Source organism: Dreissena polymorpha, chromosome 4, assembly GCF_020536995.1.
Source record: "Dreissena polymorpha isolate Duluth1 chromosome 4, UMN_Dpol_1.0, whole genome shotgun sequence".
Lineage (NCBI taxonomy): Eukaryota > Metazoa > Mollusca > Bivalvia > Myida > Dreissenidae > Dreissena > Dreissena polymorpha.
Window position 1 is genome coordinate 62,103,822 of NC_068358.1, and position 14,889 is coordinate 62,118,710.

At 35.8% G+C, this 14,889-nt stretch overlaps 2 protein-coding genes across 4 annotated transcripts in view; one reads left to right on the forward strand and one right to left on the reverse strand.

Moving 5' to 3' along the window:
- Window positions 1-14,889, forward strand: part of LOC127877489 (protogenin-like) — a 323,646-nt gene that overhangs the window by 223,422 nt on the left and 85,335 nt on the right. The gene's annotated exons all lie outside the window — the stretch shown is intronic.
- Window positions 4,111-14,889, reverse strand: part of LOC127877490 (exostosin-like 3) — a 31,087-nt gene continuing 20,308 nt past the window's right edge. For both annotated transcript variants that reach the window (XM_052423425.1, XM_052423424.1), the window contains exons 8-11: window positions 14,252-14,379; window positions 12,022-12,166; window positions 9,078-9,206; window positions 4,111-7,155 (exon numbers count right to left, since the gene is read on the reverse strand). In XM_052423425.1, coding sequence (XP_052279385.1) covers window positions 6,946-7,155; window positions 9,078-9,206; window positions 12,022-12,166; window positions 14,252-14,379 — 612 coding nt within the window. In that variant the 3' untranslated portion in view covers window positions 4,111-6,945. The remainder of the gene's footprint in view (window positions 7,156-9,077; window positions 9,207-12,021; window positions 12,167-14,251; window positions 14,380-14,889) is intronic.

Sequence of the window (14,889 nt, forward strand, 5' to 3'; positions counted from 1 at the left end):
TGTCACTAGTATTCTGCTATGATAGTGTAATGTACATTTCCGGTCTGTCACCAGACTATGATGACATATTTGATTGTGAATATATTTAATATAGACATAATAAGTTATATGCAAAATAAAACCTGAAAATTTAGATTACCACAAGTAAAGTTTGGGTGCCTCAAAACTAGATATTCATAGTAAAAGTTTGTGTTTTGTTCTGTGAAAATTTGGCAAAATGCATTTGCGTCATCCCATATTAGCCTGTGCAGTCCGCACAGGCTAATCAGGGACGACACTTTCCGCTTTAATGGTATTTTTCGTTTAAAGGAAGTCCCTTTTTATCAAAAATCTAGTTTTAGCGAAAAGTGTCGTCCCTGATTAGCCTGTGCGGACTGCACAGGCTAATCTGGGACGACACTTTACGCATATGCATTATGCCCAGTTTTCTCAGAACAAGACACAAATAAATATAACTATACAATACCAAGCCATATCTACAAAGAAACTTCCTACACAACATTTCACCATGTTATCAGCCTACTAATTTCAAGTCAGTGAACAACTCTTTATCTTATTAAGCAACAGTGACCTTGACCCAATTTATCCCAAAAGCATGGTCTCCATACAAGCTAGCTTAATCAACAGGTTTATCCAAAACGGTCAATGCAAACAGCTGTAACTATTGCATATTAAACACATGCCTTAACCCAAGATTTTTTAGTACAATATGAAAACCTTCATTAGTACTTAAAATTATTAACCGAAACTATTGGAGAGCAGATGTTTTTTTTTGAAAATTTGAGATATTTAAAAGGCTGTAATTGCAAAGTCCTTAATGCAATTTTGCTTGTTATCTCAAAGCCTATATGCCCATAAAATTTGCATCAAGATTCTTGATGATCTGATGCCAACTATTGAAGTAAGAGAGCACACAAGGTAAACTTGATTTCTTTTTAGTAATTTAATAATGATTAATGCAATCTGGCTGGTTCTCGAACATGGCCCATATTATGCCCATAAAAAAATAACCAAGTTCGTGTGTGTATGTCCAAGTTTATGAGGTCCTTCCGTGTCTAAGGCCTCACAATTTGAGGACCTAGAGTGTGTCCCATAACTCCTACCTAATTTACAATGTCACTCACTAAAGTTAAGAATTTCGATGCGATCACATGTTGTCGGGGGTTGCCAGAGTACCCAAAGGAAACCCTGCTTGTCCGGCACATTTACCAGCAACCATCTCACATGTTACCAGGAAGGCAATTGAACCTGGGTCACTGATGTGAGAAGCACGCGAGTCGCGTTCTGAGAAAACTGGGCATTTATATGCAATTGCGTAAACTGTCGTCCCAGATTAGCCTGTGCAGTCTGCACAGGCAAATCAGGGACGACACTTTCCGCTTTGATGACATTTTTCGTTTAAATGAAGTCTCTTCTTAGCAAAAATCCAATTTAAGCGGAAAGTGTTGTTCCTGATTAGCCTGCGTGAACTGCACAGGCTAAACTGGGACGGCACTTTACGCACAGGCATTTAGCCCAGTTTTCTCAGAACAAGGCTAAAGTGTTCCCCCCACTGCACTAACCAGACAGCCATTGCCAAGCTTCATGATGATTGCATTTAATTTCTTTGAGTTGTTGAGCAAACATTATGAATGTTCATTAAGGCTTTGAAAAGATATAATGGCTAAAAAAAATTCAATTTTCTTTCATAGCATAACATTCCATTATTTTATGGGAAAAAATTCCATAAAGGTAACAAAAAATCACATGGGAAAACAAAAAATAACAGGGGAAAGGCTATTTTGAACCAAAACAAGGGTTGTTTGTAAAACATGCATGCCCCCCATATGGGCTGTCAGTTGTGGTGGCAGCCATTGTGTGAATACGTTTTTTGGCACTGTGACCTTGACCTTTGACCTAGTGACCTGAAAATCAATAGGAGTCATCTGTGAGTCATGATCAATGTACCTTTGAATTTTCATGATCCTTTGTAAGCTTTCTTGTGTTATCATCCGGAAACCATTTTACTGTGACAAGTCACCGTGACCTTGACCTTTGACCTAGTGACCTGAAAATCAATAGGGGTCATCTGCAAGTCAAGATCAATGTACCTTTAAAGTTTCATGATCCTAGGCATAAGTATTCTTGAGTTATCATCCGGAAACCATTTTACTATTTCGGGTCACCGTAACCTAGACCTTTGACCTAGTGACCTGAAAATCAATGGGGGTTATCTTCGAGTCATGATCAATGTATTTATCAAGTTTCATGATCCTAGGCATAAGCGTTCTTGAGTTAACATCCGGAAACCATTTTACTATTTTGGGTCACCATGACCTTGACCTTTGACCTAGTGACTTGAAAATCAATAGGGGTCACCTGCGAGTCATGATCAATTTACCTATGAAGTTTCATGATCCTAGGCATAAGCGTTCTTGAGTTATCATCCAGAAACCATTTTACTATGTCGGGTCACCGTGGCCTTGACCTTTGACTAAGTGACCTCAAAATCAATAGGGGTCATCTGCGAGTTGTGATCAATGTACCTATTAAGTTTCATGATCCTAGGCCTAAGCGTTCTTGAGTTATCATCCGGAAACCATCTGGTGGAAGGACGGACGGACATATGGACGGACCAACATGTGCAAAACAATATACCCCCTCTTCTTCGAAGGGGGCCATAAGAGTCTGATAAAGGGAGACAATTCAAAATGTGCATTGTTACTGATTGTTCCTAGTTACCCCCCTTGTGTAAAATTCAATCTATTTTCTCAAAGTGTGACTTTGACCTTAGAGATATCGAAGTAATTCTTTTGCATAACACACCGTCCAATGATGTTTAAAAAATGTACCGAGTAATTTTTAAATCTCACAATGAATGACATAGTTATGGCCCGGACAAGATCATTTATGGCCATTTTTGACCTTTGAACTCGAAGTGTGACCTTGACGTTACAGATATCGACGTAATTCTTTCACATAACACACTGTCCAATGATGGTGAACAAGTGGGCCAGATGATTTTAACTCTAACAAAGAACGACATAGTTATGGCCCAGACAAGCTTGTTCCGCCCGCCTGACCAACATTCACCAATCAAATAACCGTTTTTTTACATCGGTAAACTTGGTTAAAAACCCATCAATAAATTATCAAAAAGGGGAATTTTATCGTAAACTTTATCTCAATTATAAATATCTTAAAGGAAAAAAAGGTTATCAAGTTCACGCAATGACGGTTCACAAAGTTTTTCCAGTGGCCGTTATATGTTAATTTGTATTTTAATATCTGTATAACATATGAAAATATAGAGAAGTTGGTTGCAATCTTAAATCTGAATTTCTCAGAAAAACAAGAGATGTGTTTGTCGGAAACACAATGCCCTCTATTGCGCCGCTTTGAAGCCATATATTTGACCTTTGACCTCGAAGGATGACCTTGACCTTTCACCACTCAAAATGTGCAGCTTTATGAGTTCACATGCATGCCAAATATCAAGTTGATATATTCAAAATTGCAAAAGTTATGGCCAATGTTAAAGTTTTCGTATGGACGGACAGACGTACAGACTGACGGACAGTTGAACTGCTATATGCAACCCTACCGGGGGCATAAAAAGAGGCATAATTTTGATAAATTGAAGGTCAGAGTTAAGGTACTTGGTCAACCACAAAGAATATATGTGTGAATGGAATATCTGTAATAGAAACAGTGATACGGAGCTGTTGAACATTTACAGCAGCCAGAGCATTCGGCAGACCCTTATACTTTCATATGGGCAAGTAAGATAGCTTAAACTATTTGGGTTGTGTTCTGAGAAAACAGGGCATAATGCATGTGCGTAAAGTGTCGTCCCAGATTAGCCTGTGCAATCTGAACAGCCTAATCAGGGACGACACTTTCCGCCTAAACTTGATTTTTGGTAAGAAGGGACTTCCTTGAAACTAAAAATACCATAAAAGCGGAAAGTGTCTCTCCTGATTAACCTGTGTGGACTGCACAGGCTAATCTGGGACGACACTTTACACACATGCATTAAGCCCAGTTTTCTCAGAACGCGGCTCATTTGATAAAGAGTTGAGCTAAAAATGAATGTCTCTTTTTTATATTTAAGACATACTTATATTACAGTTTCTTTGGCATGTTTATTTTTGACGAAAAACATATTTGCTACACATTTCTACACATGTTATACAAAAGATTAAGATAATTAACACATTGAATAAGAATTATATGGCACATGTATACAATGTGCTTCAAGTTTAATATACCTAAGTATAAAGGTAATGTCTCAGACATAAACTTCTTAATGTGATAAGCATTCAAGACTTAAACTCAAACAACTGAAAAGGATTAAATTGAAATTAAGAACAGCATTTAAAGTGTTTTTTCACATATACACTACTTTGTTTCAAAAAATAGAATTTAAAATTCTGAACAATAAAGGATGACAACACATAAACCTGATTTAAAATACATAATAATATCATGATATCCAATGAATGAAAAAATGTTGTGTTGAAAATATGCAACACGACGTGAAAAAATACAACAATGTATAATTAGGGGAAAAATCACAGTGAATATTTACATCATCACATTAAATACAATAAAAGTAAAAATTCCTAAAAAACTGCATGAAAACAAAAAACTCAAATTACTCAGTGAATGAGTGAATAGTTCTAGACATAAAGAAATAATCACTGTAAACACTTCATCGTTCAGATATGCATGTTGACACACTTGTAGTCCCTTTGAAAATCAAATAATAGACCTTCCTAACTAGATTCAAAGTATAAAGGCTTCATTTTCAACTCTAAGATACTGATGAGCAGCAACCAGCATCAAACCTGAACAGACTATGAGTGACTCACAGGCTGTTCTGGTTTTATACTGTTTGCATATACAGCCATTTTCACTTTGCTTCTAATAGAGAAAGGGTTAAAGTAACACTGACTAAGCATTTCGCTGGGAGAAATTAAGGTTATAAAAAATACCTTAAGTTATACTTTTTTGTTTCATGTTTTGGTAAGCATCACATAAGATGGTAATTTTGACATAACATCAACACAATAAGTATGTATAAAAAAAAATTCCGAAGAAAACAGAATATTCACATTTAAAACTTATATTTACAAAAAAAAAAGACAATTAATTGCCATGCAATATATGTCCCTTACCGGCTCCACCATTGTCAGAAATTCCACCATTGTCAGATTTTTGTTATATATTTGTTGCCACAGCAACCAGAATTTTTGACATAGGAACAAAATGAAATGACGTGCATAATGTCCATATTGCAATCTATCCATGTTTCAAGTTTCATGAAAAAATATGAAGAACTTTTAAAGTTATCGCAGGATAAAAAAACCCACCTTTTTCCGCAGTATTTCTAGTTTATTTGTTGCCATAGCAACCATAGTTTTTGACGTAGGAACAAAATGAAATGACATGCATAATGTCCATATTGCCATCTATCCATGTTTCAAGTTTCATGAAAATATATGAAGAACCTTTTAAGTTATCGCAGGATCCAGAAAAGTGTGACAGACAGACAGACAGACAGACTCACAGACGCAGAGCGCAAACCATAAGTCTCCTCCGGTGAAACCGGTAGGGGATAATAAGCACATTTATGCTTTGAATATCATACTAACACATGACACAATAAAAAAACAAAGCACCTTACTGAAACTAATTTCAAATATGCTATACCATAATACAATACAACTTAAACACGGCTACAGAATTACATATATATAATTTGTAACGTCATGTTTAATACATTAAACGAAAACAGCTTCACAAATTTGAAGCATTTTTGCTATTTATCAAATATTTACATTAAACAATATGAAAGCCATATTTAGTATACATTAATAACAATTTTACCATGAAATTGTACAAAACATTTATAACTATACTTAATCAAGTTAAATTAATAACAACTAAACATGCTCATTAAAACTTGGAAGTATTTTTTGCAAATAATTCTACATTTGTTTATAAAAGAAATGGAAACTTCCCCACCTTCCGTATACTGAGTATATAATAGTGACATTTAAACATATAAAATTTCACTGAATAAATTACCTTAATACTAACTTTTATACAATTACAAGAGAATATCTTACCTGAAAACACATGGCACAAAGCATTTAAACAGAAAATGTTCACGAACCACACAAAAGGAATACTGCCCAAATTCTTTAACGCAATGTTTTTGAACATTTTCCTACTCAGCAAAGATTTTAAAACAACACAATTTTTTAATGTTCTGAGCAGCTTTTATGAGTATGTCAAAATGGTAACTTCTAGAATTATACAATAAAAGGTTTTACGAAAGCCACAATTGAAATATGCTTGCTTCATGGCGCCCTTGTTTTTCTATGTACCAATGCCATATCTTACTCTTTGCTTGGACAAAGTTTCCTAACGATTGTGCAATAAATGTTGCCTCTAGGGTGTCTGCAACCTATAATGTGACCCAGTTTTGAACTGAGCCAAGATATTGATGGGAGGAATGTTGTGACAAAGTTTCATTAAGATTACGCAACAAATGAGGACTCTAGACTGTCCACAACCTATAATTTGACCTAGGTTTACAATACATGGGACCAAGTTTCAAACTGAGCCGATATATATAAATTGGTGAAATGTTTTGACAAAGTTTCATCAAGACAACCCAACAAATGTGGACTCTTGAGTGTTCACAAACATGTTCTTATATCTTTAATTATGACCCAGTTTTTTAACTACATTACCCAGTTTTAAACTCTGCCAAGATAACATTGGAAAAATATCCTAACCAAGTGTATGAAGATTGGGCAATACATACAGTGTCTAGAGTGTTCACAAGGCCAATTTACGACGAACGACATTCAACACACGACTGACATAAAGAAGATAACAAAAGCTGATGAAGATAATGAGGTACTCAGTGAAGCTAAAAAAAACTTATACAGGCTAAATAAACTTAAAGCATTTTTGCTTATCATGTGAAATTCGTGTCTTAAACAATATGGAATCGGCCCTATACTGAGTATATAATAGTGGCATGTAGCCATAGATCTCAACAAAGTAGTTGATGCACTTGTGCCGCTCGCTGAAGTGTGACTCATCCAGGGCGAGTTGTTGTGGGCAACCGGGGCACCGGAATGTCCAGCGAGAGGTCACCTAAAGTCAAATGTCAACAGGCTATGCAAAGTTTTTATCATCTTTACAATTTATAGGAAATCTCATTTTAGCAAAAATCCAGTTTAAGCAGAAAGTATTGTCTATGATTAGCCTATGCAGACTGCACAGGCTTATCTGGGACAACACTTTACACACATGCATTAAGCCCCATTTTCCCAGAGTGGGTTGTCACCTACGGACAAAAGGTCATACAACTAATTTAATCAACTTAACAAGTTAACTCTTTTTCGCTCAGATACACTGTTAAACAAGTTTGTTGTCCCCAAGTAAATCATATTTAATTAAGGACCTTACTTACTAAATTAAAAGTATTTAGACCTTAATGGCCAACCCTAAGGTACTGATGAGCAGCAAACAGCATAAACCTGAACGGCCTTTAAGTTACTTCAGGCTGCTCTAGTCATATGCTGACTGCATATACTAGCCATTTTCTCTTTGGAAAGGATTTATGCACAATAACTGTGAAAGGAAACGAACATGAAAGGGTTGAACTGTTTTCATATGGAATCTTTGCATTTTATTGGTTCTATGTACTGTATTACAGGGTAGAATATATATTAATACAAGAGATGTGTTTGTCAGAAACACAATGCCCCCTATTGCACCGCTTTGAAGCCATATATTTGACCTTTGAACTTGAAGGATGACCTTGACCTTTCACCACTCAAAAATGTGCAGCTCTATGAGATACGCATGTATTTTAAATATCTATTTATATATTATATCTATATATTTATATATCTAAGTTTCTATCTTCAATATTGCAAAATTTGATTTTGACCTTGACCTTGAAGGATGACCTTGACTTTTCACCACTCAAAATGTGCGGCTCCATGAGATACACATGTATGCCAAATATAAAGTTGCTATCTTCGATATTTAAAAAGTTATGGCCAATGTTAAAGTTTTCGGACGGACAGAATATTTGACATTTGACCTTGAAGAATTACCTTGATTTTCACCTTTCACCACTCAAAATGTTCAGCTCCAGGAGATACACATGCATGTCAAATATCAAGTTGCTATCTTCAATATTTAAAAGTTATGGCCAATGTTAAAGTTTTCGGACAGACGCCATATATTAGACATTTGACCTTGAAGGATGACCTTGACCTTCACCTTTAACCACTCAAAAAGTGCAGCTTTATGAGATGCACATGCATGCCAAACATCAAGTTGCTATGTTAAATATTGAAAAAGTTATGACCATTAAAGTTTTCGGACGGATGGACAGACTGACATACTGACGGACAGTTCAACTGCTATATTCCACCCTACCGGGGGCATAAAAACATGTGTTTGTCTGCTTTATGATTAAACATTATCATCACTGGAATAGAAGTCATAATGTAAGAACCTACTGAAAATATGTAACTTATCCACAATTCATATGAGCCTTGCTTTAGGAAAACAGGATTTAACCCTTTGCATGCTGGGAAATTTGTTGTCTGCTAAAATGTCGTCTGCTGAATTTATAAAATTAGCATTTTCTTTGATTTTTTTCAAAAAATACTATCAGAATAGCAAACAGTTTGGATCCTGATGAGACGCCACGTTCTGTGGCGTATCATCTGGATCCAAACTGTTTGCAAAGGCCTTAAAAATTTGGTTCCTGCATTGTAAGGGTTAATGCATGTGTGCAGTGTCTTCCCAGATAATCCTATGCAGTCTGCACAAGCGTTACAGGGACTGCACTTTCTGCCTTAAATGGATTTTTGTTAAAAAGATTTTCTTTAAACCAAAAAATTTCATTAAAGCGGAAAGTGTAGTACCTGATTAGCCTATGATCACTGTGCAATCTATTCTGGGATGACACTTTATGCACAAGCATTAAACCTTTTTTCGAAAGCCAGGGTTATGTACTTGTAATAGAATGCCACATATCAAATTCCCTGTTTTACCTTGACAGGGGGTTTCCTTGTAATGTGGGACACAAGAAAGTTCATAGCGATGTCCTCACAGTTCATATACTCATCCACTTTCTCCCGTATTGCCGCCGCCATTGTGTAACTGTACAGGTAGGAGTAGTACTGCAAACAACGAGATTTAAATGACATTAGTTTGGCTCTGGTGAAATGGGCTTAATGCATTACAGCCTAGACTGGATCACAAATGAGTTTCAAGGAAAAATTCAATTACACACCATGACTGATTCCTGCTTTAAGGGTATTTCTAAATGACTTTAGCATATGAGGCCAATTTCATGATAATCTTTAAAATGGTTAAAGAGATATGGAGCAGACCCCTATGCTTAAGCCAAAAACTAATACCACTGGAATATACAAGCAAACAAGAGATGTGTTTGTCAGAAACACAATGCCCCCTAGTTCGCCCCTTTGAAATAAAATTTCAATATATAATTTGGAAGGTTTTGTGGATTGTATTTTTTTTACTTTTGACCGTGAAGGATGACCTTGACCTTTCACCACTAAACATGTGCAGCTTCATGAGATACAAATGCATGCCAAATATAAAGTTACTATCTTCAATATTGCAAAAGTTATGGCCACTGTTAAAGTTTTCGCAGACGGACAGACAGACAGACGGGGACATAAAAAGCTCTACATCCATATGTAATCAAAGTACCTTTTAGATCAATTGAATTATGCCATTCAATTTTTTTAATGTGACGATTGCATGCATCTGAACAAATTGGCTAAAGTTTCAGACCTTGAAAAAGAGCAAATTATAGATCAAAAGTCTAGCACACTTAATATGCCACCACCCAGATAACTAGCCTTTTTTAGTGAAGCTTTTATTTTATATAAGAGTTCACACAAAGTGTTCTTTATTTTCTCTAATTTTAGAATGAGTGGCGTTCTGGGAAAACTGGGCTTAATGCATGTGGGTAAAGTGTTGTCCCAGATTAGCCTGGCTTAATGCATGTGGGTAAAGTGTTGTCCCAGATTGGGAAAACTGGGCTTAATGCATGTGGGTAGTGTTGTCCCAAATTAGCCTGGCTTAATGCATGTGGGTAAAGTGCTGTCCCAGATTGGGAAAACTGGGCTTAATGCATGTGGGTAGTGTTGTCCCAGATTAGCCTAGCTTAATGCATGTGGGTAGAGTGTTGTCCCAGATTGGGAAAACTGGGCTTAATGCATGTGGGTAAAGTGTTGTCCCAGATTGGGAAAACTGGGCTTAATGCATGTTGGTAAAGTGTTGTCCCAGATTAGCCTGGCTTAATGCATGTGGGTAAAGTGTTGTCCCAGATTGGGAAAACTGGGCTTAATGCATGTGGGTAAAGTGTTGTTCCAGATTGGGAAAACTGGGCTTAATGCATGTGGGTAAAGTGTTGTCCCAGATTAGCCTAGCTTAATGCATGTGGGTAGTGTTGTCCCAGATTAGCCTGGCTTAATGCATGTGGGTAAAGTGTTGTCCCAGATAAGCCTGGCTTAATGCATGTGGGTAAAGTGTTGTGGGTAAAGTGTTGTGGGTAAAGTGTTGTCCCAGATTAGCCTATACCCTTTCTACTCACACTGGCTTTTCTTTAACAAGAGACCTCCTTTGAACAAAATCCATTAAAGTGAAATGTTGTCCCTTATAATCCTGGGTGGACTGCACAGGCTAAACTGAGACGACACTTTACGCACAAACACTAAGCCCAGTTTACCAAGAAAATGGCTAATTTGATACAATTGGAAATTACAGAACACTTTTTAAATCTCTTACATTAAACAAGAGATGTGTTTGTCATAAACACAATGCCCCCTACTGCGCAGCTTTGAAGCCATATATTTGACCTTTGATCTTAAAGGATGACCTTGACCTTGATCTTTCATCATTTAAAATGTGCAGCTCCATGAGATACACATGCATGCCAAATATAAAGTTGCTATCTTCAATATTGCAAAAGTTATGGGCAATGTATAAACAACAGCTGTCAGAGGACAGAGCTCTCGACTATTTGAGTGCTTGACAGTATAACGTAAGCCATAATGGAGAGGGGGGGGGGGTATAATGTGGGTGTGTGTTCATTTAATAGATGATCTTTCAAAAATAAGGGGAAAAAAATATTGATTATATTTTTTTTTTTGGGGGGGGGGGGGGATTCTGGGGTGGGGCATGGGGGATGGTTTGGGTGGAGTGCATTGTGGTATGCCAGGTAGGTGTTGTTTTGTCAAGGTATGAATCAAATGTGATCATAAATATAGAAGTTATGGCAATTTAAGCAAAATGTTCAATTATCTTAGTATAAAAAGGGCCATAATTCTGTCAAAATGCTTGATACAGCTGTCTGCTCTTACTTATAGATTGGGGTCATGTTGGTAAAAAAGTATGCAAAATATAAAAGCAATATGTCAAAGGACATAGGAAATAATTGGGGCGGTACGCAAACTTTAACATAGATTTATCAATAATATGCATAATCTAAGTATAAAAGGGGCAAACATTCTGTCAAAATGCTTGATACAGTTGTCTGCTCTTGTTTATAGATTTGGTCATATTGGTAAAGAAGTATGCAAAATATAAAAGCAATATGTCAAAGGACATAGGAAATATTTGGGGTTGGTCGCAAACTTTAACATAGATTTATCAATAATATGCATATTCTATGTATAAAAGGGGCAAACATTCTGTCAAAATGCTTGATACAGTTGTCTGCTCTTGTTTATAGATTGGGTCATATTGGTAAAGAAGTATGCAAAATATAAAAGCAATATGTCAAAGGACATAGGAAATATTTGGGGTAGTACGCAAACTTTAACATTTGCACGCTAAGGCTAACGCCGTGGTGAGTAGGATAGCTCCACTATATATATTTCATGTATAATAGTCGAGCTAAAAAAGCTTCAGCACATTCATTTACCCCAATTTTACCACTACGAGGCCCAAACCCCCAAGTACCTTGTGAAAGAACGCGGCACCGGTGATGACCATTGACATCTCACAGGTGTAGTTGGAGTTGTAGTGCCAGCCCCCATGGCGGGGGTCCCAGGCGTGGTAGCGGCCTGGAAAACCCACAATACGATCCCTCTCCTCACGCCAGACCCTGCAGGGACAATAACTGTGTACCCAGTGTTTTTTTGGGTTTCAAATTTTTGGGGCCAACATTCAACTCCATTCCCAATCTCAAAAAGTATGTATTTTTCCCAAATTTCTTCCTAAAATTCCAAAAATGAAGGTTTCCAAATATTAATAATAATAAACAAGAGATGTGTTTGTCAGAAACACAATGCCCCCTAATGCGCCGCTTTTTTGTTGTTGACCTTTGACCTTGAAGGATGACCTTGACCTTTCACCACTCAAAATGTGCAGCTCCATGAGATACACATGCATGCCAAATATGAAGTACATGTAGCTATGTTCAATATTTCAAAAGTTATTGCAAAACTTTACAGTAGGTTAAAGTGTTTGTTTTTTACCTTTGACCTTGAAGGATGACCTTGACTTTTCACACTCAAAATGTGCAGCTCCATGAGATACACATGCATGCCAAATATGAAGTTGCTATGTTCAATATTTCAAAAGTTATTGCAAAACTTTACTATAAGGTTAAAGTTTTGGGACAGAATGACAGACAGAAAGACAGGCCAAAAACAATATAACCCCGATCTATCGATCCGGTGGCATAAAAACAAACAATTTTAAATTCAATAGCAACATTTTGTTAATTTCCCTATTCAGCTTTATAAGTTGGACCTTGGTAAATTTTATGTTCAACACACTTTAAGTTGCAATTTTTAAGTATTAATTAGCTAAAATAACATACACAAATTTCCCAACGGAAGCAATACAAACACAATTGTTCACATTCCAAATGGCCCAAGCACCATTCCCAAACTGGCAAACAAAACAATGGTATTTCTCACTAGTTTGCAAATATAAGTCATTGATTGTAACATTGTTTGTTTTTACAAACTTTTTCAAGGCCATACAACAACAACAACAACAATTATTAGCTATTAAGCATTACAATTGCTTCTAAGCCAAATGCAAAAATACACAAGTGTGGTGACATGGATGATAATAATTATTAAAATTAAGTAATGGTAGAAGTTAACAATGATTTGACTGATTCCTAACATATGATATATTTCTTTAAGTTTAACATCAATAATAACAGTTTCTAATAAGAATAATGAGATAAAGAATAACAAAGATTTGACTGATTTATAACATATGATATTTCCATTTGAAATTGATACCGAAAATTGCAAATAAAAATAATGAGATAAAATAATACACCGTTTTAGATCTAATTCTGAGATAAATAGTACACTTTGGATGAATTAATTTGTGTCTAAATTGTTCCTTAAACGATTTGCTTCATATATATATATATTTCGAATGATTAATTATTTCTTTTTTATTTTGTGTTCTCATTAACATACAACCTGTTTAAACCCCAATGCTATTCTTTCCAATAACCATTTTAGAGTGGTTGATCCAAGATTTTTTCATTTGTGTATGTAATGGGACTTTGTCCTGAGATTGGCGATATTTTTTCCTGAAGTTTAAATGGCTAACAAATTATAATACTGTGCTAACAACAGTTGATTTACTAGACCTGATCATTGACTCTCATTTGCTATAATGTTAGAAAAACATTTGTATCCATTCAACTTATTTAAAATTAAACTCAACACAAGTTATGAAAACCATGTTCTTCAATCAGTTGTGTTCTAGCGAGTTTTTTTAATTCTCATGTAACTGAAAAACAAATATAAGCTTTTACTGTGAATTACATGCAGGCTATTGACAGGTGTGAATATAGGTGCTCAAAAGGGTGTAAACAATCAGGCTTTGAAACATTTTCTTCATATCAATTTAGAAATTAAGTGGTAAATATATGAAGGGACCAAAATAATAAATTTGAAAAATCACTTTTTTTTTCCAAAGTTTTTTTTGCTTGAGCAGAGTATGAATGGACATTAGACAGGAATAGCATCCTTACTCGCAGTATCCTATCATTTCGTTGTATCACGAATCAATGTAGCACGTTTTGACTGTACTCATGACCAGCTTAGTTCTGCACCTTTGAGAAACAAAACTTTTTGCAAAATTGACATAAAAAGCAGTTAAGCAATTATTTTCAGAATTTCAACCCCCTATTTTGAACTTCTTGTAAACAAACCTGAATCCAAAGACAATCTCATCGTGTCTGAGGTGCGAATCATCATCAATACTCAGTACTGCTTCTGTCTGTATGTCCTCGAAGGGTAGGAATCGGTTGTTAAGGCTGTTCTTTGCCATTTTGACCACCTGAAATTGTTGATAAACATCATATGTATGTTATTTCCTACTGTAGTATCATTTTTATACATACCGGTATCACTTATAATGGAGATTTCAATAGATTTTAAAAGAGTCCAATAACCCTGTGCTTGAAATTGTCAGGTGTTAAATGAAATTTTCAGGGATCGGATATTTTCTTTCTTTTGCATAAGGCTCTTAATTTTTTCATCTGCATAAACTTCCATTAAATACTATGCAAAAAATGCATTATATAAAATATATTTTTTAGTTACAATTTAGCTTCTTTGAAAAATGTGATCAATTGAGGCAAGGGAGATAATATGCAGGAGTCTAAGGCAAGATAATTGAACTAGAGGGCCTGAAAGGCCCAAAGTCGCTCACCTGAGATAACAAGATATTATTGGGACAAATCTTCTGACCAAGTTTCATGAAGATCGGAAAATAAATGTGGCCTCTAGAGTAGAGTGTTAACAAGGTTTTACTATAGCCATATAAAGAAAAATGCCCCGCCCCCTG